Source organism: Anabrus simplex, chromosome 11 (genome assembly GCF_040414725.1).
Source record: "Anabrus simplex isolate iqAnaSimp1 chromosome 11, ASM4041472v1, whole genome shotgun sequence".
Taxonomy (NCBI): domain Eukaryota; kingdom Metazoa; phylum Arthropoda; class Insecta; order Orthoptera; family Tettigoniidae; genus Anabrus; species Anabrus simplex.
The window spans coordinates 9,952,917-9,979,959 of record NC_090275.1 but is presented as its reverse complement, the minus strand read 5'-3'; the positions used below and the strand labels follow the sequence as shown (position 1 = coordinate 9,979,959).

At 39.1% G+C, this 27,043-nt stretch overlaps 1 protein-coding gene across 1 annotated transcript in view; it reads right to left on the bottom strand.

Annotated features, from left to right (window-relative positions):
* The window catches only part of LOC136883095 (CLK4-associating serine/arginine rich protein), a 108,735-nt gene extending 81,733 nt beyond the window's left edge, over positions 1-27,002 (bottom strand). Inside the window, exons 1-7 of the mRNA XM_067155274.2 lie at positions 26,654-27,002; positions 26,393-26,490; positions 26,091-26,272; positions 10,301-10,537; positions 9,343-9,518; positions 5,805-5,878; positions 5,475-5,720 (exon numbers count right to left, since the gene is read on the bottom strand). Coding sequence (XP_067011375.1) covers positions 5,475-5,720; positions 5,805-5,878; positions 9,343-9,518; positions 10,301-10,537; positions 26,091-26,272; positions 26,393-26,490; positions 26,654-26,752 — 1,112 coding nt within the window. The 5' untranslated portion in view covers positions 26,753-27,002. The remainder of the gene's footprint in view (positions 1-5,474; positions 5,721-5,804; positions 5,879-9,342; positions 9,519-10,300; positions 10,538-26,090; positions 26,273-26,392; positions 26,491-26,653) is intronic.
* Between the last annotated feature and the right edge of the window lie 41 nt (positions 27,003-27,043).

The following is a 27,043-nucleotide window of genomic DNA, read 5'->3' as shown; positions in this document are numbered from 1 at the left end:
TTTCTGAAGCTTTGAGTAGCATCAGATTGACACAATTTCTGCTCACGTGTTACTGCGCAGAAGACTACGGTGTTCATTTGTACATAATTCCTACAGTCTAGGTAGAACCAGGAATGTTCCAACTCCGTAATCTACATTTCAACTGCTACATCATAGTAATGCACAGAAGTGAACGGCTGCAGCAGAACACAAATATAAGTTTCCGTAACAACATTTAATTCAATGTTACGGTCTTGCGACAAGTTAATGCCAGCAATCTGAAGATTAATTATACCAATGCAGAAATAATAAAATCAAAGTTATTGTTACACAGTAAAATGTAATTTAATAAGTAGGCCAATGTCTCTCTTCCCCCTTCCTCAATTCTAATTACTTGGGGTCTGTACGGCCAGGTGCCTTTCCTGATCCAAACCCAACGTGGAGAGATGTATCCACGATTGAGTGTTAGTGTTTTGTAGTGCAATACCCAGCCCCCGTGCTAGACAAGAATCAAACCCAGGGTCCTCTGAACCGCAAGCCAGTATGCTGACCATTCAGCCAAGGAACGAGAGTTCAAATTACTAACAACATCAGCACTTAAAATCAGTTTGTTGTTCCTTCCCATTGGCAAATAGAGTGAAACCTCGTTACACGTTTTCCCGCTTAGCACGCCGTAAGTTTGAAGTCCCGATTCTCATCGTATTAAATCTATATAAAAATACCTCACTTATCACGTCACAAATTTTTGCTATTACCACTTAGTATGATCACATTTTTCCTAGCCCTGAAAATCTTATTTGTCATCCCTCGTGGAAGGAATGTTATTTCCAACTCAGGTAAGAGCCCTTGCCGCAGTTGCGTGATAACTGGAAAAGGCCTTGAATTCTTGAACTTCACAGGATACATCGCACCTTTGGGGAGCAAGCCATTAGCCTCAAAAATGCTCAGTTTTGCTTCCCGGTTAACAGTGAAACTGCAGAATAACACAATGAGCCTGTTTGTGCTGGTATTTAGAAATGTATTCCATGTTTAGTTGTACAGTGACGGATAGCGAATATTTGTCGCGCAATAGCCTACATCTGGAACATAATCGGGTGAAGTTGACCAGAGTGGTGCATATTTGTCTTGTGATAGCCTAGTTATGGATACGGAAAAAGTCGTGAAATTCTTTACTAATGAAGACGAAATTAAAGTCTGAGGGCAAGTTGAACTGGCATCTACTTCTTTAAGCGTGCCGAGTTGGCATGAATATTGAGACACGCACCTTCCAGTTTCAACTCGATCACTCCAATCGATCTTGGTGGTCGAAGTTTAGTTTGATTCAAAACCACGGCTAAAGTCATTCTGTTGCAGTTGCACATGGCCGTGTATAACCTCCAATTCATTGTCTAAGTGTGCGACCACAAAAATAATGTGTAATAATTAATAACCTAGTCGTCCGAAATAAAAGGCTTTCTCTAACATTTGTTTTAGAAAGAGTGTAATCTGCAATAATATTTTTATGGGCCTTGTTCAAATGTTTTCATATTTGTTGTTTGATGTTTTTAACACTTTTCAGTGCACTATTGTTATGTTATAAACCCCAGCGGAATAAGTTTTCACATTTGGTCTCACGTGTTTTTTCACCTCTTTTAATACTCTCTTCTCCTAGAGTTTCACTGTACCCGTGGATATACGACGTAAAATCCCCTTATGATACAGATGTTGATTCCCATAGAGAATCTGAAATATTTGTTCCGAATGAGTAAATTTATAATAACAATATAAATGGTCCGTTATTGGACATTATAAATTTTCCAGCTAACTCATTCCTGGTTGCCAGCGTTTCGCCCTCATGTGCTAGGCTGGGCTCATCAGTTGGTACCTAGCACACCTACCAAGACGCTGGCTAGTGCATACCATGGAGGCCACTGCGTAGGCTAATTGTAGCCACCGGCAATGCCAATGCACTATGAGAGACTTTGTCTCATTATCAAAAATTGATGCCTTCTTGGCCATCAGATGATATAGATGTTGATTCCTTGGCTTTGATGACATTGTTAGCTGAAAAAAAAAGTAAGATAAGGATATTGTAAAAATCTTTAATCAGTCCTATACTCCGCACGGCTTTCATCTAAACTGACAGTTCGCAAAACATATGAGCACTACTTTACCTATGCTGAGAGCAATCTACTGCTTCGATACCAGCTGATGCAATATAACTGCGGCACACAGCCCTTGTACAATGTAATACCATACTACGAAAATCACACACGAATCACAAGTGAAAACAAATTCACAAAACCTTCAAAGATAATGTATGCACTTCCTCACAATATCCGACACTAAAACAAGAATAGGTACATTATTATTAATAAAAGAAATAAATTATACGCAGCTAATGACTGACAAAGGAAGGAGGTTATGGCTGATCGAGACCACGATGCCAATTTTTGCCGAGTTATATTCTAGCCACTTGTTTTTCACGAACTATACTGGAGTATGGTACACAGACGTAACCAACACATGGATCCAAATGAAATTATATCTACACTGAACACTATTAAACTATACCACACACGCCGAGCGAGGTGGCTTAACCACGTTGTGATGTAGACAATACAGTTGGCACTTTACCAAGGTAAAAGTTGGAAGCCAGGTTTAGAAATTTCACTCAACCGATATAAATCGATATGAATGGCAGCTTGGGATTGGCTGAATCACGAATGAATACATACAACATACTTCACAAACTCAACCTTCATCTTACAATGTGATGTCACTTTATTTGAAATCTTGTTCTGTATTCACAAAATTACACGTGATAATACAAGCTACTAGCCGTGCCTCAAAACTTCCGAACCCCTCGCACGAAAGATACGTTAGAAACTCGACATGGCACGGCCCGAACGGTGTCACAATGCATCACACATTTACACAAGGCTTACCTACGTCAGCGCATTTAATAATAATGATCATGAGCGCTCAAACGAGTATTAAGTTTAAGTGAATTTCACACTTTCCTGCATTCAATCAGTGTTTTTTGTCTATTTTTACATTTTATGAGGTAGTAACTATCGCACACGTTATTACATAGTAAACAAACACAGTCATCCGTTGGGTTGTGGAATTTTGTATATATACAGTAAAACCTTGTTAATTCAAAGTCGTTGGGACTCAAAAATCGGACTTCGAATTACGTGATTTTGAATTAACCGCCAATTCGCAATTCAGAAGTACCAACCCTCGCTGCGTTACAAAATATTCTAAGTCCTGTTAATGCATGTTGTTAACCTTGATTCACAGTTTATACCTTTCAAATGCAATAAAAAAAGAACCATTTCCAAAATGTATCCAAGAAGGTGCATTTACAGTATTCAAATAATGCACTTGGATATCTCACTGGCAAACATAACCTCACGCAACGAAAGAAAGAAAGAAAGAAAGAAAGAAAGAAAGAAAGAAAGAAAGAAAGAAAGAAAAGACGAGAAATCTATGCTGGCTCCCATGTGCAAGTACTTTATTCATTGAATTACTATACTGTATGCATTTTTAGATGCCTTGTATTTACACAGAAAGTGCCCAATGTCCTTAAAATCGAACTTTCCCGTGACTTATCCTTGTACGATTTTCCGCCATGGCACTTCTCTTGTACTTCAGAAATGTAAACACTTGCTGCGTCACAAAGTATTCTAAGACTCATTAATACATGCAATCACCTCGATTCACGGTTTAAACCTTTCAAATGCCATGGGAAAAAACTATTTCCAACATGTATCCAACAAGGTGCATTTACAATGTTCAAATAATGCACTTGGGTAAATAACTTACAAACATAACCTCACGCAACGAAAGAAAAATATCACACAATTCAAAGACGAGGATAAATTATGCTGGTTCCCCTGTGCAAATGCATTTTTTTGGATTTCTGTACTGTTTGCATTTTTAGATGCTTTGTACTGGCATGGAAAGTGCCCGACGCCCATAACATTGTGGCTTATCGATCTTTCCTATGACGAGGGGATAAAGTTTCTTGCTTCCATGTGCATTGCAACGCACTACAATGACCCCCATCCCTCACACTTGTACGATTCCCCGGCTGGCACTTCCTCCTTTAAAACCATATGATCGTTTGGGCTCGCATTAAAATAAAGTAATGCCGTTTCATCAGCAATGACAATATTGTTCGGTGCCTACGAATTTATTATATGAGCCACGTTTTTCTTTTTTTTTTTTAATCAACTGTCGGCATCGCCAGTGTTCGCGGATGCTGTTTTCCCGCACACTGCCCGTTGCGTGATATTACGGCGTTCCTTAAAAGTTTGAATACAAAAGAATTCCTATTTCATTCAACTTAGTAATCATGAAGCGCACTGTAGATCCACCAAAGTGAGTGTAAATGCGGAAAGCTACAGTACCACTCCACGTTCCAGAACACGCGTTCTATTATGACGCGGATAAATTTCGAGTTGAAATTACTCTGTAACATACTGTTTTAAAATGTAAAGCTGTTTTGAATTAAAAGTCTAAATTTCGGTAATGGGGCCGACATTGTACTTCGAATTACGAATTATCCGTATTTCGAATTAAACAATTTAAATAACATGCAAAACCGTATCTCATATTTCCAGGAACGAGACCTTCTTCGAATTAGGCGGGATTTTGAATTAACCGACTTCAAATTATCGAGGTTCTACTGTATGCATATTTTGTTGTGGAAGCCATGTATTTAACACTATGTGCCCGCTGTTAGTAATACTCCTACCACGATCTTTGAAATTCAGACACTCAACAACTATTCCGTTATCAAATTAGTTTTTGCTTTGACGCGTTGTCGATTTCCTTTACTATCGTTAGGTGGTGTTGTCGATCGATAGTGATTGGTGGTGCAACTTACGGACGATGTTTCGTAGCCACATGCGCTCAGTTAGATCTTACGTAATTGCTGACATACGTGCTCCGGTTAGATAAACTCAAATTTATGTGCATGTGTTCTAATGATAGATTATATGACTCTTTGGTGCTTTCGCTGACGAGTCCTCGTGTTTACGGTGCACTTTGTCTGGAACATTGACCTGCTGCCAAAACATAGTGAAATGCTAGTAATTTCATCACTGTAAAAGCCTAAAGAGCATAAATAATAATAATAATAATAATAATAATACTGTTCTAATATGGAGTCATAGAACCTACACTGTCTACAGAAAAAGTACAGTATATTTTCAAATATTGATGTGGTTAGAAAAATAATTTAAAGGGAGTTTTATAAAATTGAAATCAATGACACAAGAAAACTGCAGACACTAGTTGTTAGTTACCTTTCACCATATATTTAAGTTATGGAAACTAGAACTTCCCCACCCCCCTCTTGTATCATGAATATGTAATTGTTCCTGCTCTACTTGATAACAACTGAATGTTTTACTTACGACAAAAAAACATTTTCTAACACAAATGCTTTTTTATTTTTCTGCCCATCCCTGATCCATCAAGTATGTACATAGACAGATACCGACCGGCATGCCTTTGCCTGTGGGGGAACCAGACCAGAGGAGTGAGATGATGCAGCTGCGGACGAGTGAGATTTACTGGAAACAGAGCCGCTACCGCCACCTGCCGCACCATCCTCCTCTTCCCCACCAAAGCTTGTGATGTAGGTGATCTGGCCTGCATTTATAGGTGAATGAGACCGCGATCTAGATCGTGACTTGGAGGGCGACTTTCGGTATGCATCATACGTAGGACTCAATCTTGCCGCATAACTGTGAAGAAGAAAATTATGTATTATAAACAAAGAAAAATAAAAAGGAACTTATGAATGTGCAACACAGAGAAATTCTCCATACCTTGGAGGGCTGATTTTTCTACCTTGCAGACGTTTCTCTCGGAATGCTCTCCTTTCCCTTCGTGATTTTCTTCCCTGAAAATGATGAAGAATGAAATGTACCTCATCAATCGAGATACTGTATCAATTTAGATACATCCAAAAATTTCAGGGGCAATATTCAGAGAAGGAATTTAATACCTAAATATACCATATTCATACAAATACACTGATCACAACATTAAAGAAATAAAGACCATATTGTCCCAAATATGAGACGTCTCTGAATATTTGGACATTGAATATAAAAATTTAATAATGAATGTATTACAACATCATACCTGCCAACTATCAGTAAAACTCACGCGTGACAAAAATCTAACGATTTTCAACATACCTTGGCTTGACGAAAATAATAATACTTCTGGGCTACAAAATACATTAATTCATGTTTTAAACAGGATACTTCAATGAAATCATATCTACTTGCATCACAGGCCAATGCTTTCTAGATGAACATAACAATCAAGACGAAATCCATGTTAAACAGCAGCAGGCGTGGTGAATATTGGTTTGGAGCATAGATAACAGAACTTCCTTGATAAATTACGCAGATATGCGATAATTGAAAAAGGCTTTACACAATAAAACTTGTTTAACATAACACAGGCAAGAAATAATATCACAGTCTTGTCTCCGTGTAATAAACAGAATTTAACTTTTGAGTCAAAAGGCTTAAATGAATATGAAAGACGATAAGACCCTATAGATCTTTATATGGAATTGTGCATATTTTGTTTGCTGGTATTATTAATACGTATTTTACCGTATTTTGTTGGGGACCGGGTGAGTTGGCCGTGCGCGTAGAGGCGCGCGGCTGTGAGCTTGCATCCGGGAGATAGTAGGTTCGAATCCCACTATCGGCAGCCCTGAAGATGGTTTTCCGTGGTTTCCCATTTTCACACCAGGCAAATGCTGGGGCTGTACCTTAATTAAGGCCACGGCCGCTTCCTTCCAACTCCTAGGCCTTTCCTATCCCATCGTCGCCATAAGACCTATCTGTGTCGGTGCAACGTAAAGCCCCTAGCAAAAAAAAAAAAAATATTTTGTTGGGGTGACACAAAGATAAATGTAACTCTTTGTTTTACAAATATTGATTTATGAATATACACAGTCACGAAGCTCTGATGATATTTTTCATCTGATGCAACTACAGCGCTCCAAGCTGCAAGGTAGAGGAAACGCTGTACGTTCACTACAGCTGTACTGATTAAAATGCAGTTAACATATTATGCAAACGCGTGTATATTGCTCCCATAACCAGAAGAATTCACCAGGATTGTCTTTCTTTAGATTTCTTAAAGATCCAGAGAGGTAAGCCTAAGCAACATTGTCGGCACATAAAAAAAAACTCCCGTGGGACAAAATTACGGCACCTGGAGTCTTAGAACACCGTAAATGTTGTTAGTGAGATGTCACACAAATAACATTATTATTATTGTGCATATTATAAAGACAATCACGACAACAACCACCATCGCCAGTTACTTTACTACTGTGATGGCATAACAATACTTCCTCGTCAGCAATGCTTGGTTGTTGATACACTTTGTAATAAACTCTTGAATATCTCCATTATTACAGCTCGTATGGTAAAAAAGGTTCAGATATATAAACGACTGAATGAAAATTATATTTTCTGTAATGATTCTTATGTGCTAATAGCCGGGCTGAGTAGCAGCTCAGATGGTAGAGCACTGGTCTTCATAGGCCAACTTGGCAGGTTCGATCTGTCCTGTAGTGAAGGTGCTCAAATAAGTAGTTAGTGGGATGTAAAACCAATAACATTAACACTATTATGTGCTAATAACTTATATATCTGAATATATGTCGAAGCTCGTGAAATAATACAGTATCCCTGATCCGATACACAGTAAATATGAAGAAAGAGACAAAAGAGTCGGTCGGTCACTTGCTTTCTTGGCTTACGCTGCCTGAACCGTCAACGATAGACCCCAAGTGTAAGCGCACGAATTGTAGAGCACAGAAACCTCTACAAAAAAGTCCAGGATGGCACATACGTATTTCCATCCGGTTGCCCTCTAGAAGTGATTTTATTTTACAGTCCGCGAAAAAAACGAAACTCCTCAAAAGTAAATAAATATTTCGATATTATACTCGAACTCCTCATCGAAATAAATTGTTTGACCTCCTCCACTATTTCAAAAGGATTACAATAACCTTGTCAGGACACTATTTGCATGAATGGTTCAGAAGTTATGACCATTTTAGAGTGTAGTGGTAGTACGCTCTCTGTTGTCGGCTAGCAAGTTGCCTCTACCTCGCCGCTAGAGGTGATAGTATCGCTCCAGCTGTCAAATGGATGAACCTTCCTCTTATTAGAGCTTCGCAACTGGGTTACTAGACTGTGATAATATCATACACACTACAAATCACATGCTACTTCTACTTTAAGGTCATAGTTGTGGCCTTTTTGGCTTCCTGCAAAAAGTATTGAGAAAATGTTTTGTCGTAACAGGGACCAGATCTCCTGGTCTTCAAAACAGAAATTCAGAGATTCATTGGACATGGATGATCTGAACTGTTCTATTTTTCTTCACAAGGCTGAAAACACGTTCACATTCTGCTCTTCATGCATCTGTAGAGTTACCTGTGTCTCACAACCATACCGGTCAAACTAGTGTTATATCTTGTTTTCCTGGAAACGTATATAGATGGTTTAAACTATAATGAACATGATTCACATTCATTATTCTTTGTCAAACTTCACTCTCGATCTCACTTTTTTTGACAATAATGAGCCCAGGTACTATGTTTTGACTCATTCAAAATTATTATTAATATAAGAAGAAATAAAATAAAGTAAACTCGTGTCCATCCCGAGGTGGTGCAGTTTCTTTTTCAGGCACTCCCCCTCCACCCCCCCAAATGGAGATGAGCTAGAAGTACCATTTAAACCACATACCAGCCCTCCTGCCATTCTTAAATCTCTGACAGAGCCAGGAATCAGACCTGGGCCTCCGAGGACAGTAGCTAATGGTGGTAACCATTACGCTACAAGGCTGGATCATAACAAGAAATAATTCACGGATTCATCAATGCCAATAAACTGTATTATGCTTTGAATAAAATCTAGGCATCTAAACACCTATCAAGAAACACAAAACTATCATTCTACCCATGCTAACGTACACTGCCAAAACACGGACTCAGAGCAAGAAATGTGCAACGAAGCTTTACACTTTTGAAAAGGTTCTAAGCGACATTTTTAGACCTATCAATGAAAATGGAAAGGATTGTAAGAAGCTGGTGACGACACTGGGTCGGCCACGTTGATGACAGAGGTGAAGAAGCTCCAATCAGCATACAAACAGCCAGATGAACTTCAAATGTGTCGCCAGAGATCTTTTACATACCACCATCATACGGACTTTCTTCCACCATTCAAAAATCCGGCTACCTCTGCTGGGTTTGAAACCACAATCTGGGGACACTCTACCACTGATCCACAGGGGAAAGTATGACGACTATATACTTACAGAGTACATTGCCTTCTCCTCTTCCTGTTCACGAGCTTGACGCAAGGATTCCTTCTCTTCTATGTCATTCAGAAGAAATGTGTAGAAATCTGTGCCACTCATCCCATAGGCTGACCCACAGAGATTCATTTCATGGGCTTGCTGTGGACCCACTTGCGTCACATCTACACACAGATCTGAAGATTTAAACAAATATTGTAAATTATTAACCCTTCAGATTATTCTTAAAAAAATACTTTACTACATTTAAAATTTCCTGACCTAATTCAACAGATTATAGCATACATCACATTACATCCCGTATATTGAGAAAACAAGCCACAATTAAAATTTAGTTTATATGTACATTTTATGGTCAAGAAGCGAATTATGCAAATGTTAAACGAATTAAATATAATGATAACAGCGTGTGACCTCCAGAGGGGCCTGGTGCAGATCTTTCAAGCTGACGACCTATAGGTGACCTGCACGCCTGTGAGGATGAAACACCCAGACCCGAGCCAGAGGAATTAACCAAGGTTAAGTTAAAATTCCCTACCTGACCAGGAATCGAACCTGGGACCCCTTGGAACGAAGGCCCACATGCTACCCATTTAGCTGATACATTTTTCTACTCTATGCGTACGTCTGATGGCTTAGCAGACCGAACCTGACACGAAAAGTGTTACTCGTAGGCTCAGCTGTGCAGTAACAGCACATGAAAGCAATGGCAAACTAACTCATTACTCACCGTGTCTTGTAAGCCTCATTAGAGCGCTGTAATTGTGTTTTGCAGATTTGCTATAACTGTGTAATGTCTTGTGGTATTATTTGAAGATCCAACCAGTCTTCAGAGTCTTCAGAGAGAAGACTCAGTCAGAACAGTATCTACTACCCTTGCTGGTAAAATTATACATAGGACTAAGACTCGAATAAAACTAAGAAATCAAGAATTAATTTCAATGTTATGTGAACTAACCAAAATCAATATCACTGTCATCTTCCTCCTCCTCCTCTTCTTTCTCTTCATCACCTCCTGCCTCCTCATCACCATTTTCACCATGTTCTTGTGCCGAATTTTCATCATAGGTGTAAGGAATGGCAGCTCCTGGATTTTTGTCTGCATTTCGCTTCTTCTTATCCCCTTCCAAAGGTCGAACCACGGGGCCGAACTGTTCCTCCAAATACAACTGATGAAGAAACTTTTCCTCGCCAACTGTAAATAATTAAAAAATACACAGATTGTAGCTGGAAAAGGTATTTACAAAAGAAAATCAAGGATGATTATAATCCTTATATTAGTACTACAACATGGTGCTACAGTCCTGTTCAGCCTTGGCCTACCAAGCGACCATTGCACTGCCTACAGGCCTGCATATTACGAGGCAACACGCAGTCAGAGCGACGAATCCTCTTGGCCATTATTCCTTGTTTTCTAGACTAGGAACCTTGAAAAAACAAGCTTGTAGTTTCATACGACTGTTGATACCGATTTAAAGTTAAAAATTTCATTGTTCCGTATTGAAGAATATTACAGTTAAAATTGAAATAAGTGATAAAGAGATTCAACCTATTCAATACAAAAGAATAAGAAATGTAGTGAATTACATTCCCATTTAATAATTGGTAGAAATGGTACCGGTTTCGACCCTAGTCCAGGTCATCATCAGCCGATTAAGACAAAAAAACAATGCATAGGATCAGTAGAAGAGGCGATATAAAAATGAAATGGGGGTAGATACTGTAAAACTTAGAAGAAGTAAAATGCAAATCACTCAAAAGAAAACAGTGAGCAATTCACTGAGCGGTAACATAGCACACGCAGCACTAGGCAAAGTCCCACAATGTTTACGAATAGCGGAGAACGGTAAAATGAGCCAGTTTTTAAATATTGTCAGGCATAAAGTCACATCACAATCGAACACGTATGAAGATCCATAATCGTGCAGGAGATGAAGATGAGTAGATCCACTGAAGCAACTTGCCAGCTCCCGGTGATCAGCGTGATGCATTCAATATCAGGCACTGTGGTTTCAAATGCCCAAAGTAAAATGGAGAATAGTTTGACGGTAAAATAATTTTCCTCGGTCGCGGGAAAGTAAGTATATAGATAAATATAATACAATTCAATATAATTGAATAAGTAATTGTGCTCCCATAGAATACAAACGACAGGGATTTGATTTTCATTTCAGAATCTAACATCTTTTGGTCAGGATTCGAACGGTGGTAGCCTAAGTGAGAAGCTCAGCTTTTACATCCTTCTGGGAACCTCATACAGTACATTGGGATAAAGTAAATCATGCCAAAATGCTTATCAAGGCCTTCTACTCCCATTCAGATCGACGACTGATAAAGAGCCATGAAACTATTAATCTAATTTATGAAGCAAATGACCTGGGGAAAAAAGTGACAGTGGAAACTGGTTATATTTCTTTTGAAAGTAGCCTACATATTTTTTATGAAACAACCAAGAACTGAACCCAGGGTGCAGCAGTTAATTGTTCATGCAATTCCAAGACATTTAAATGGTGACAAGCAAGTATTTAGGATCCTTTTTTTTTTTTTTTACAACTTGCTTTACGACGCACCAACACAGATAGGTCTTATGGCGACGATGGGATAGGAAAGGCCTACAAGTAGGAAGGAAGTGGCCGTGGCCTTAATTAAGGTACAGCCCCAGCATTTGCCTGGTGTGAAAATTGGAAACCACGGAAAACCATCTTCAGGGCTGCCGACTGTGGGGCTTGAACTCTCGCATGTCAAGCTCATAGCTGCGCGCCCCTAACTGCACAGCCAGCTACTCCAGGTTTGGAATCCACAGTTATATACTAATTTACTATCTGATGAAAAGCATCTAGACACCAACTGTACACGTAAACTAAAGTCTATACTGAAATTCAAGTTAAGAGCTTAGGAAAAGTATCCTTCCGCATGTGAGCACGTTCCCTGTTCCCCCTTCCCGCCTCGTCACGGTTCTCCATCTCCGCCACAACCAGCTTATCATTAACGCCGTGCGTCCATCTGACAAGTACAGTACTTCATTCTGAAATAGTGAAGCATCAAACGAAATCACTGCCTTTCACATAGCTGTACTTTGATTACGTACCATACCTATTTATTCCTTTATTGACCATGTAAAACCTACAGATTACTGACGAATTCCGAGGCAAGAGAAGCAAGAATTATTTTTGTTTCATAATGCGATTTGTGTGAGGCACATGGAGACTTACAACATACGTATGCGATTCCGCTCTCGTGCAACGACTGTCAGTGGCAGTTTCTCATAGTTAAAAAAACTGAAAAACCCACCGGTGAGTGGGATTGCAAAATACAATGCTTCCAGGAATGTTGTAAATATTGTAGTCTCGTCATTCGGAAGGTAAAAACGAACTCATGATCCTCTCATGACAACATTTCTGTAGGTAGAGGGCGGTTGCGAATATAAAGTAAAGTACACATTATTATTATTATTATTATTATTATTATCATCGAATACGCCAAAGATCCTATTCCCATACCGTGTTAAGGCCCTTCCTGTTTTATTTACGACAAGTGCTGAGCTGACACATCGTTCTTTCCCTGGAGACTTGGATTTTCCACTCCAAGCGAGCGGCGTAAACACTGTAAACAGAAACGCCGATCAGCTGCGCGGACTTTTTCACGTCTTCCACAGTCCACGGAAGATAGGAAAAACTAGAAAGGTTCCACCTTTTCAATACAAAAATGTTATAGGTTTATTTATAACATGTATTTGCACTTGGGACTAGTTTCGACGCTGTGTTGGCGTCATCATCAGCCAAAAAATGGGAATAGGCCAGTGTGTAGGCATTCATATTACACAAGGTGTTACATTAAACAATACAAATCTTGCAAGGAGATAAAAACATGGATGAATATAGAAACAAATGAATCGTTGAGAAAGCAAAAGTTATACATGTTAAAAAAAATAACCTTAACCACACATCTTGCAGTGCGAAAATATTCTTCTTGAATGATTCCTGAGTATAAAACACACGCGCACACATTTCTGAAGAGCCAGCAGGCAGGACAAAGTAAAGTGAAACCTTAAGGGATCTTCTGAGAAGAGTTCATCATTTTTCCTGTTGTGTATGTTTATCAGGAACTCAAAACGAGACTTCATTAGTTAGTCGGAACATTGAAAGTATGATGAACTCTTCTCAGAAGAACTCTTAAGGTTTCACCTTACTTTTTCCTGCCTGCTGGCTCTTTAGAAGTGTGTGCGCGTGCGTCTTTTATTCAAGAATCTTTCAAATTCAAATATTTTCGCACTGCAAGTTATGTGCTTAAGCTTATTTTTAATATGTACAACTTTTGCTCTCTCAACGGTGCATGTGTTTCTACATTCGTCCCTGTTTTTATCTCACGTCTTTGAAAAATGAAATTTACCGTTGGTCTTTATAGCTATTGTTGAGAGTGAAGGAGAATTTCCTGTTGTGTATGTTTATCAGGAACTCAAGGGAGACTTCATTATTTAATCGGAACATAGAAAAATGATGAACTCTTCTCAGAAGATCCCTTAAGGTTTCACTTTACTTTGTCCTGCCTGCTGGCTCTTCAGAAATGTGTGCGCGTGTGTTTTATACTCAGGAATCATTCAAGAAGAATATTTTCGCACTGCAAGATGTGTGGTTAAGGTTATTTTTTTAACATGTATAACTTTTGCTTTCTCAACGATTCATTTGTTTCTATATTCATCCATGTTTTTATCTCCTTGCAAGATTTGTATTGTTTAATGTAACACCTTGTGTAATATGAATGCCTACACACTGGCCTATTTTCCCATTTTTTGGCTGATGATGACGCCAACACAGCGTCGAAACTAGTCCCAAGTGCAAATACATGTTATAAATAAACCTATAACATTTTTGTATTGAAAAGGTGGAACCTTTCTAGTTTTTCCTATCTTCCATTCTCAGTTCAATACGGACCAAAAATGAAACTCTTATGTTTAAATTCCACAGTCCACAGTGGATTCTAATTTCGTAGGCTACTGTAAACGTTTAAAACAATTTGGTTTAGATTTTCTACTTTATTTTCCTCTACTTTTGTTAGCTTTAAAGTATTTCACAGGGAACTCAAGCGTCACAGCATCACACATGTCTTGCTCACAGCTGGCAGCCATTATGAATACTGAACAGTGAACACGCTGTTGCAGCCAGTATTGCCAACAGTTTTCTTGGATCCATCTTCAACGTCCCAACTATTATGCGAACTTATCAACAGTGGAATGAACTCGAACAAACTTACTAAATACACAGTCCAATAAGATATCAATATCATATTTAATTATTATTATTTTGCTACATACACCACTGAGAACAATAACTATTCACAGCCATCTACGTATGAAATATAAGAGTTGGTAATGAACCCGAATAACATACAACCTGCGATATATTTTCCATATTTATACAGGGCAAAAATTTTAATTCATCAAGTCAGTTCACCAGAATATCTAACCAAACTGAAGGAAGCTCCTGACTTCAGGAACAAGTAACAAACCTAGGGAACTATTTGGCGCTGCGGAAGCCTTTTCACCGACCAGAAGTCTGACTAACATCAAAGGGACCGCTAAGGTCTTAAGTTGACTCTCAGTATAGTTGTCGTTCTGACCACCACTGCTGCCATTAAAGTTGGCTGACAGCTCTGTTCAGTGCTATAAGATGTAAAGGAGCTTAGTAACTTTGAATGTGGCATGGTTACTGGCCGCCACATGTTCGATGAATTTCTAACTTCTTTGTATCATTGAAGAAAAAACTAGGTGAACAAACGATGTGGAATTAGCCACATTGGTGACAGTCCTAAATGCCAATCAGTGGTGACTGATTGATAAGTGTCCCCCGTAAGTCTAACCCCTCTTCCACGTCATGCCAGATGGACAAAATTATGAAGTAGGTGATTCGCTGTGCTGGTGATGTACAGTTGGGACCTCATGTGCTCTGCGACTGCTATGGAAGTTGTGAAGGTCCCACGCGAACCCTGAAAAGTGATGGCTAACAGCACTATTGCAAAATCCTCAACTGCAGGTGCGGCAGAGAAGGAGACCTTCGGAGCAGCAAAGCTGGCGGACGAGGCAACTACTGTCATGTGGTGAAGAAGGATCTTCAATGGCTAAGGGAGGCAACCCCTACAGAAAATAGCAGGTTTGTAGGTAGCCCCACCACCTAGATCAGGTTGCTGTGGGCTAATCATTCACAAAATCTTAAAAAATTACTACTAAAGAAACTGAAGTGAAACAAAGGTTATACATTAACTAACTTAGGCTGTCGTGGTTCATTATCATTTATTAAATATTATTAACATTATTATTGACCAAGGTGAGGGTCATCGCACCTGTAAACGATATATATGCTTCACATGTGAGGGAAGCCATAGAGATAGAGCTGTGCCCAAATAAATTTAACAGGGAAGACAGTTTCAAGTTGTCAAATACATGGAGACCCGTACTCCAGAAATACATATGTAACACACCTCGGCACAGCATGACACACTCCAGAAATACATATGTAACACACCTCGGCACAGCATGACACACTCCAGAAATTATCGGCAGAGGGCGATGAGTCAGTAACTTCCCTCCCGACCACCACAGCACGACGATCCCAGAGTCCAGTCAGTAGGGGGGCGTGAATAATGTAGTCGTGATTCGCTCAACCGACTTCCACGTCCTTTCAAGCATTTCTATGCTTACCGTCAGCAGCAGACCTTCAAATGCTTTGCCCTGATGAAAGCCAATGAAATTTCGCTGAAAGCCCTCCTTTCTTGTTAAAGAATCATTAATACCGGTATATATAAGTGACTTTAATCTAGAAATCATCATCTTGAACCAGCTCCAGTTTACCGGTGCGGTCAATGAGCACTCTCCATTTACGTCTGTCCATGTAGACATCATCATCCATAACCTGCTGCAAATCCTCAACAGCAGATCATTTCTGATCTGATCAATCCACGTCTTTCTTGGCCGACCTCATGATCTTTTACTTTAAGAATTCCCTCTTTGCGAGTCCATTCTTTTGAGATGACCAAACTATTTCAGCCTGGCTTCAACACAGTTCTCACTAAGGGATTCTTTCACTTCGACAAGATGGCATATATCGTTTATTTTGTCCCGCCTTGTTTTCAGAATCAAAGTTCTTAAGAACTTCATTTCTACTGCTTGTCGTTTGCTGATCTTTCTGTTGGTCTGGATGCATGTTTCTAGACTGTATGTGGTAATTGGTACAAAGAAGCTCCTGTAAAGTATTAATTTTGATTTTAATGGAACTTAATTAACCCAAAGAATTTTCTCACAAGATGATAAAACTGTACTCCATTCTGTACTCTACTAGCGATTTCTGCGGATAGTCGGCAATCTGTTACTACACTGCCAAGATAACTGAGCTGATGTACTTGTTCCAACTTTGATCCATCAAGAATGATGTTAGTACTGATGTTCTGTTGACTAACAGGCAACATTGCTGTTTTGGACTTGCTTATCTTGAGAACCAAACAGCTTGAACATAGCATTCCAGTCATTCAGCTTCTGTTGTACTTCAGCCTCACTATCAACTCATATCACATGTGTAAAGGCAAGAGCTTTAAACTGAAAGTTATTGTTGAGTCTCTGAACTCTCTTCATTATTTCTTCCATTACAATGATGAATAAAAGTGGCGACAGTGCGCTGCCTTGTTGTACATCCTGCCTAGTCTCAAACCACTATGAATATCCATCCCCTATTTAGACACAACTCTAGCAATGTTCATATAGCATTTTGACTTAATTAAAGCACATGATACAGATTATTCTCAAGGCATTCCCAGATTTTTTGTCTCTGTACACTATCGTAAGCCTTCTCAAATATCTAGGAAAATAAAGATGGGATCTTTTCCTTATTCCTCGTGCTTCTCCGCGATCATCCTTACAGAAAATACCAGACCTGTTTTTCCTATTCTTTTTAAAACCATACTGCTCCTCTTCAAGCTGTGGTTCAATAATGGTTCTTAATCTCTGTTCTATGATTCATTTCATTATTTTGAGTTCATGAGGTAGAAGAGCAATGCCCTGTAGTTGCTGGGTTTCCATCACTTTCCTTTCTTAAATAGAGGGACAATGACTCCTTAGTCCAGTCTTTGGGTAGTTCTTCTTCTTTCCAAATGATGTTTAGGACTCTAATCAACCACTGGAATCCTTGCACTTTAGCAGCCTTGATCATGTCAGCACTCACCTCATCTATGCCTGTTGCCTTGATTTTACTCGTGTTCTTTAGGGCATTTTCCACTTCCATCCATGACATAGGAGGCTCCACGTTTTGAATACTGTCTTTAATAAGAGGTTATACAGGCCAGGTTCTGCATTTTGAGCCTGATTCACAACTAAGTATTTATTTATTTATTTACAATGATTGTATCGACTAGGTGGAAAATAAATACTTAAGTTGTGAATCTATTGAAGTGCGATACAGACCATGAAGCTAATTTTATGTAATTTTGAGCCTGTACGACATCCGCCTGCTGTCATTTCTTAATAGTAGCAGTACTCTCGCATCCATCTCTTGGCATAGGCCAGAGCAAAGTGTAGCTTCCACCGAAGTCCCTGTCTCATCCATGGCTGTGACAATATGGAAGCTGCTGGGGTATGGGTGGTGCTGAGTAATGACATTTGGAGCATGACCAATGCAACTGTTATGAAAGGTGTCATTCATGAGGTCTGCCATGCCACAATAGCACTTTCTGACCAGTGAGGAAAGCAATGGCAAACTACCTCATGCCCTACCTTGCCTAGTACGCCTCAGGCAATGCCATTGATATTTATGGTTTTCCTGTAACTGCATAGCCTTTAGTGGTGCTATTTGAGAATCCAACTAGCCTCTGCACTGATGATCTAACAGACAAGACAGGTGTGACATCTAGAGTTCAACAAGGCTGTAATCTTTCTCAAACATTCTTCTTACTTGTGTAGGATAGTTTGTTAGTGAACTATAGAAGTATTGTAAAGAAAGGAACTATCAGCTTGCATTTGGGAGATAGTGGGTTCGAACCCCACTGTCAGCAGCCCTGAAAATGGTTTTCCGTAGTTTCCCCATTTTCACACCAAGCAAATGCTGGGGCTGTACCTTAATTAAGGCCACGGCTGCTTCCTTTCCACTCCCGGCCCTTTTCTATCCCATCGTCGCCATAAGACCTATCTGTGTCGGTGTGACGTAAAACAAATTGTAAATAAATAAAAAAGGAGTAGAACGAATTTGATAGATATATATTTACCAGATATTGAATCATGGCTGAGAATTGATATGGATGTGGAAATGTTTTCACGGAACTGCAGTGTTCATCGTAGGGACAGGATATAAACGGGAGGATAGGAAGTGACCATACTATTGAAAGAAGAATTTGTGGGCTACGAAAAAGTTAAAGATGAGAAATATGAAATTCCATGTGTAAGGCTCATCTCTCAAGATGTTTTGGGGTGTAGAGACTTGGAAGGGGCAACACTGATGCGGAATTTGATAAAGCTAATCAGCTATATGGGGAATAACAAAGAACGGAGCGTGACGGTAGCAGGTGATCTCAATTTATCAATTGTTAACCAGGAAGATAATGAAAATGACAGAAAGCATGACAAACAAATGGTGAATAAGTAAATATGGGAAGGACAGCTGAATCAGAAAGTGATGGAACCAACTAGAGGGAATGATATTCTAGACATGGTACTGATAAAACAAGGCGAGTTCTACAGTATAAGTGATCATGAAGCTGTTTCTGTTGCCGTTATTGAGGCACTGGCTTTCTGACCCCAACTTGGCGGTTTCGATCCTGGCTTAGTCTGGTGGTATTTAAAGGTGCCCAAAAATGTCAGATTGGTGTCAGCAGATTTGCTGGCACGTAAAAGAACTCCTGTGGGACAGACTTCCGGCACCTCGGTGTCTCCGAAAACCGTCAAAGCAGTTAGTGAAGCGTAAAAACAATATTATTATTATTTATCTGTCATAGTTAAAATTAAAGGCAACAGAAAGGAAGATTGTAAAAGTAAGAATATTAGGCAATAGGCCTACCATTTTAGAAAGACAGGCATAAGGGATTTCTTTAAAAATTAGTTATAACCAATCGAAAACCACATTCTTCTTCTTCTTCCTGATATGTTTCTGCTTATGCAGGTCGTTCAAGGGAAAATGGTAAATAAAAATGTAAATAGCCTATGACATGGGTTTTAAGCAATTTTTGAGCAGTGTGAAAACAGGTACTGTACTTGTGTACCTTTAAAGGTGGTAAAAATGATAAAGACCCACTATATTTTAACGGATAAATAAGATTAAAGAGGAGGTGCAGGTTAGAAAGAAATAGAGTTCTCTTAACCTGCCCTAAGACTGTAAGTCATGCTCATGACCACTCAAAATTATCTATTTTATATTGGAAAGAACCGCTCAGTATTCTCTGTTTGTATGCCACAACATTGCATAAGAATTTAATCACTGAATCACGAGATCACCGGTGTACGTGGACATGGAATAAATGAGCAGGATGCAATAACTTAACAAAAAAAACATGTTTAATCATAAAATCACGACTACAGTGAAATTTTCAATTTCTTTGAAATCATTTAAGAAAAGTCTAGGCAAACAACTGATAGGAAATCTGACTCCTGGGTGACAGCTTTATATGCAGATCACTGATGATTGTGTGTACAAATACATCTTTTCATCTAATTCCATATACTTATTTAATGGAGTTGTCACTATGGGGAAAAGGCTTTGTAACATCAGAACTTGATGCAAAGACGTCGCTGCAAGATAAACCTGAATTTGAAAGTTGGATGACGCATAGGAAAGCAGTTCACAGAATGAAGACCAGATGGCAGCAGCGAGCACTGAATGCTGTTGTATATCAGTACACACAACACAAATTAATAGGAACAGTGACTCTAATGTGCTGTGAATCGGATCACTGTACCAATTCAGTAACTTGAACGGAATCAAAAGAATTGATTCAGTAAAATAAATCAAAAATCCCATCACTACTATGGTGCAAGTAGTTCAAGTTATCTGATAGAGGCAGTATCTTGATATGAACAAGGAATTGTGGTGCACAAATTACCTGAGGACATCAAATGAATTATCATCTCCCTAATCCTAAACATACCTACATCTATCGGCAAGTGAAAAATTATTGGCTTCTGTAATTTTGTGAGATAAAATGAATTATGCATTGTCCTAAACAAAATGTGTTGATAAACTCCAACATTTCAACATTTATTGCAAATTAGAGCAAAGTTGGTAACATTTTACTATCCAGCCTTCAAGTTTTAACATTGTAATGAAAGACGAATTATAATTAGGCCCTATTATAAAATATCAAAGCCATGGTAGTAAACAGTGGTGAAGACAGTATTTATTATTATTATTAATCACAAACAGTTGTATGGATTAAAATATTGTGCTGATATGGCTGTGATTATTATTATTATTATTATTATTATTATTATTATTATTAATAATAATAATAATAATAATAATAATAATAATAATAATAATAATAATAATAATAATAATGTCCCGGGCATGACGTTAAACTGCATCCACAAACCGAGTGACCACCGGTATAAGTGGTCCTCCTCTACCAAGTGCCAACGGCCTCTTCGGAGGGCGGATGAGCGGGTAGAGGTTCAGGGCACTCTCTTGCCCTTGGGGTGGGAAACTGCCCCTAAAGGCGGAAGAGCCACTAGATGGCCAACGGCATAGGATAATAATAAATCCAGTAGCGTCTGTTCATCTATTTGGTGTGGCAACTGGTCAGCGTCTGTACTCCGAGTTGGAGCGGCTGCCTCAGAAAACCTTCAGGAACTCACCCACCTGATTGTATTCCAATCCCTCGGGATCAACCCAATGGCTTGAGAACAAGCACGCCATGATTCGTGCAAGTAAGAACAACATTACTCCAGGTGGTAACCAATCCACCCGCCAACTGAAAACGAAGGCGGCAACTGGCCACTCGGATTCTGGAGGAGCCGGGCTGACACGAAAGAGAGAGTCGGAGCTCTCTGGCAAACTTCCCACTAAAACGTCCTTCTACATCGGCACGCTAAATGTAAACACACTCCTACAAGTAGGAAAACTTCTCAGATTAACATTAGAATTAGATCAGCAAAAAATCCAGCTACTCGCCGTACAAGAGACCAGACTCACTGAGTCGGAGACGTCAGAATATGGTAACTACCGCATTTTCAAGAGCAAAACTACACGAACAGTAGGAAAAGCCACACCAATGTTAGGCATGGCCTTTTTCGTACACAAAAAGATCGTGAACTCCGTAGAAGAGATCATACCCATAAACAACAGACTAATGACCTTACGACTTCGCTGTGCAAATCGCCACTACACCTTTGTAAATGCCCACGCACCCACCAATGACTGCAAAGATCAGAAACAAACAGAAAACTTCTGGAACAAACTTGAAACCACACTCATCAAAATACCTGAAAAAGACACCATCATTCTCCTCGGCGATTTCAACGGTACAATTGGTAAAGAAAAGTGCTACAGAAAAACCGCAGGAAGATTCACAGCACACGAAAAGACCAACAAAAATGGCAAATGCCTCATCGAGCTCTGTCAACAACACGACCTGAAAATCATGTCAACATCCCTACGGAAAAACCCCAATAAGCTCTTCACATGGGAATCACCCAACACCTGCTGCGGCAAACACCAAATCGATCATGTCGCCATCTCCTTCCCAGCATAAAAAGAAGTACACAACGTTCAAGACCGCAGAGGAGCCAACATTGACTCGGACCATCATCTAACAAGAATCAAAGTGAAATTTACCCCAAAACGCTTCTACCAGAAATCCAAGGCAAACAAAAAAATTGGACACAGCACAAATAAAAACATCAAATCTCAGAGAAACATGGGAAAAAATCCCAGCCAAAACTTGGAACGAAATCCACGAAAAAATCATGAAGAGTGCATCAGAGCAAATCCCACTACAGAAAAAGAGCAGACACCCGTTTTGGAACACCGAATGTGACCAAGCCATATTGAATAGAAAAAACGAAAATCAACATGTGGGAAGTAGAGTCAGAGAGAAACCACAAGAAGAAGACAGGAGCTAAGTGGACAGAAGAACGAAGAACCACGATGAGAGAAAAACTGAAGGCTGCCTGGCAAAGAAGGAAATACACAACTTCCAAGTGAGCTTTGCGTGATCAGTTTTCTGGTCTTTTTCGCATCTAATAATAATAATAATAATAATAATAATAATAATAATAATAATAATAATAATAATATATCTCAGAAACCCTAATCATTGGTGACGGATCTTTAACCAAAGACATTGAGAAACAAGAAAGGAAAATTTTACGAAAATTTTTTGGCCCAGTTTGTATAGATGGAATATGGAGGAAAAAAATCATCCCAGGAGATATATTGTCATTCTGAAAAAAATTCTCACACTTTTCGGAAAAGACGATTGAAATTTTATGGACACATTATCAGAATGAACACTAACAGGCTAACTAAAAGAATTCTCAACCTGGCCCTTTCATTAAAAACCAAGAACAGCTGGCTTCATGAAAATGAAACAGACCTCGAGGAAATCAACATCTCAGAAGACATTGTACAGGACAGATGTAAATTCAGAACCAAAATCGACAATCACCACTTTGAAGACAAATCCAACACCGAGCTACTATAACTTGGACAGAAGAACGAAGGAAGAAGCTCAGCGAGAGGATGAAGAGATTTTGGGAGGAAAAGAAGGCCAACACATCAGCTAAGCAAGTTCAACCGTGCTCCTGAGTAGGGCATAACGATGTAAAAAAAATAAATAAAAAAATAATATTCATCATCGTCATCAATTTGCAGATGATGTGGTGATTTGGTGAAAGGGAGAAAAGTACAAAGGAGACCGGGCGTTTGGAATGAAAATCTGAAGGAGTTTGGAATCGTAATTAGTAAAAAGAAAACTGTTGTCATGCACTGTGGAAAAGAGAAAAAGAGAAGCCAAGTGAAGATAGATGGAGAACGGTTAGAGAATGTAGAACAGTTTACATATCTGGGTAGCATTATTAATGGAAGTAATGAAATCAACCCTGAAATTAATAACAGACTAAGTACAACATTTTATCATCAAGTCAGAGAGCTTTTATGGGATGACAAAGTACCCAAGAGAACGAAATTAACATTATATAAACAGTATTTCATATCAATTGTAACATACTGACTAAAAACGCTGGTAATAAGAGACAAGATAGTAAGATCCAAGCAGTGAAATTTTTAAGAACATCGGTTAAAAAGACAAGAAGAGATAGAATTCAAAATATTAAAATCGGAGAAGAGCTAAATATAGAACCGTTAGTACAGAACATACAGAAAGCAAGACTGAGATGGTTCGGTCATGTAAAAATAATGGGAAAGGAACGGGTAGCAAGAAGGGAATTGGAAAGAGAAGTTAAGGGAAAGAGACCAGTTGGCAGACCGAGAAGAAGGCGGATGGATCATATCTGGAAGCGCATTGGAGAAGCTGGATTGGATGTGGCGGAAGTAATGGAACAGGAAAAGTGGAAGGACAGAAAGGAGTGGAGGAGGCTTGTTAACCACACCCGGACAATGATGATGGTCATCATCATCACCACCATTGTTCCACTCCAGTTGCTTAACTTTTAAGCCCATATAATATTGGGATTTCGATTTTGCCTGGTAGGCCATATCATTCAAAGTTAAAAACTTTCAGATCTAGATTCGATTCAACATATTGCTACTCAAGGATGTGTTTTTCCACAATTAACTCATCTTTCCACAGAGGAATTAAAAAAAAAAGTTTATTAAAGCTTTAAACTAAAAACTCTATACAAAGGTCAATTGACAATGTGATTAGTAACGTCACACATGACCTCAATTTTTCAGACATGGCAGAGACTTAATCAAAAATAACATTCAAGTGTTTTCATTTTCATTGTTTTACAATGACTATCAAGATCTTATCTGTTGTAAATAGAGAGGCTTTGCCTTCAGGCACAATCATTTCTTGTATTTTATCTAATTATTGATCTTTTAAGTGTACAGGGTTATGTATTGTATTTTATATTGTGAATATTTCTTGTATATTTGACCTATTCTAAGATAGGCTGATGACGACATCTAATAACGTTGAAACCGGTACTGAGTAACCACATTAAAATGTTGTAATTCAAACGGAGCAACATAATTATGTTGTCGAAACAGACTTTCAATGTATTAGGTTGTGTTACGTACATGTAGTACGTGTTGAAGAGATGTTAAGTACAGAACAAAAATGACCAGCCGGACACCAGTGGGATCCGAACCCACAACCTCCCGATTTCGCGTTGGTTGCTTTACCAATTGAGCTATGGTCCTAGGCCATCTTTGTTCTGTTTGAAAGGATCTGAGCTACAGGTCTGGCACTGCTGCTAGCACACTGTAGAGTGCGTTTAAGTTGCCCGTTGTGGGGCATGTCAATGAATATTGAATTTTTACGACCGCATTGTAATTGAAACAGACTTAAGTGTTCCATCTGTGACAAATTTTACAGTGACATTTTGTAGATAGGAATGCGTGATGTAACCCATAATGCATTACCAACCGCAGCGCAATAAAAGCGCACGACCAATAGTGTTTCCTCACGAAACTAGGGGCCTAAGGCCGCTTCACGGCTTCTACCCGTCCAGACCAATGGTCTTGTCCACGGCAAGAATCCTAACCGCCTAGACCAATGATCTTGTCCATGGCAAGAATCCTAACCGTCCAGACCAATCGTCTTCCGTCCAGACCAATAGTGTTTCCTCACGAAACTAGGGGCCTTGCAGCTTCTAACCATCCAGACCAATGGTCTTGTCCACGGCAAGAATCCTATCCGTCCAGACCAATGGCCTTGTCCATGTCAAGAATCCTAACCATCCAGACCAATCGAGTTTCCTCATGAAACTAGGGGCCTAGGGCCGCTTTGCGGCTTCTAACCATCCAGACCAATGGTCTTGTCCACGGCAAGAATCCTAACCATCCAGACCAAGCGTCTTGACCACGGCACGAATCTAATAATCACCACCACCAGCTATTGAAGCAAGCATACTTCCTAAGTACAGAGGTTGGCAGCACTGGGCACTGTTAGAGAACATCCCTTCCGAGTAGGCCGTACGCGAGTAAACAAATGACATTACATAAAATCAGCTTCATGGTCCGTATCGCACTTCAATAGATTCACAATTAAGTATTTAATTTATTTTCCACCTAGTCGATACAATGATTGCTTAAGGCAATTTTTAATGGTCAAAAGTGGTACATGTTTCGTATATTATCAACATCTTCAGCCACATAACACTGTTTAGATGAAAAATATATAAAATTGACAAAGTAATGCTTTAGAGGAAGTGTCCTTAAAATTAACATAAGATTGACAAGTTATTTGTTTGTTTTAATCTTGTCAATCTTATGTTAATTTTAAGGACACTTCCTCTAAAGCATTACTTTGTCAATTTTATATATTTTTCATCTAAACAGTGTTATGTGGCTGAAGATGTTGATAATATACGAAACATGTACCACTTTTGACCATTAAAAATTGCCTTAAGCAATCATTGTATCGACTAGGTGGAAAATAAATTAAATACTTAATTGTGAATCTAAACAAATGACAGTCGAAACGGGTGTGTGGTCCCCGGGCTGGACTAATGATGAGGTGGCCAAGAAAACTAAGAAAACTTCCCTTCATAACAGATGATACATTTAACAGGCAGGCTAAAAAAAAAATTAAAATACCTCCAAGGAAATCATTCTGCACAATTATTCTGTAACGTTCATAATTTGCCAAGCGATCTTCTCGTGATAGTTCATCACCCTCAGGAACATCCGTCTTTTGAGGATATTCAGGTATATGATCCAAATGGGCTCGGACATCAAATCTATCGATCAAGATATCTGAACGTCCCTGCCATGGCATCCTGAAATGAAAAATGCTTGCATTACTGTCAAGCACTCATAAGGGAACAAACAGGGCTCCCCATAAAGATTCCACCAACATGTAGCAATGAGATTAAAATGTTAATATAATTTTCACTCACATATTGGCAGGACTGTCTGCTGCCATTGCCACAGCTGGATCCAAATGTATTTTGACAGGTCTTCCATGAAGTTGCAGAAATTGAGTTGGATCAGCTTTCTGAAATGTGCAAAATTGATTCAACTTCACATTATCATCAGAGAAAGGAAATTATATTTACTCAGATTTAGGTCCCTGTACAACAATTTTAAAGCATCCTATAAGCGATTTTCGAGCTTTATCAATTATTACTAATCTGTTCAGACATAAATTGTTCACTTACAATCTTTTCATAGAAATCCCTTCGTCGCTCAGCTCTCTTCTTGTAATCAACCATAATACCGCGAATTTTTCGCTCCTGTTTTCTCGCCTCGTGCCACATAATGAAAAATGTCCTATAACAGCAATTTCTTTCTTTCCTTACTCGGAAATAACTAGACACTTACGGACTCTCTTTCGGAAACGCAAATTACCAGGAGTCTGATTTCAGAACCCGGTAGCTTAGCACTTGTCTCACGACCACATTTGAAAATAGTTTATTCGCACAACTTGACAAACAAGACACATAAAACATCGCACAATTAATATAACTTTCATCCAGCAACAGGATTTCCTTTAGGTATTCCTTTAGGACACCGTATTGTCACTCGCCGTAACTAAGTAAACCATCCTC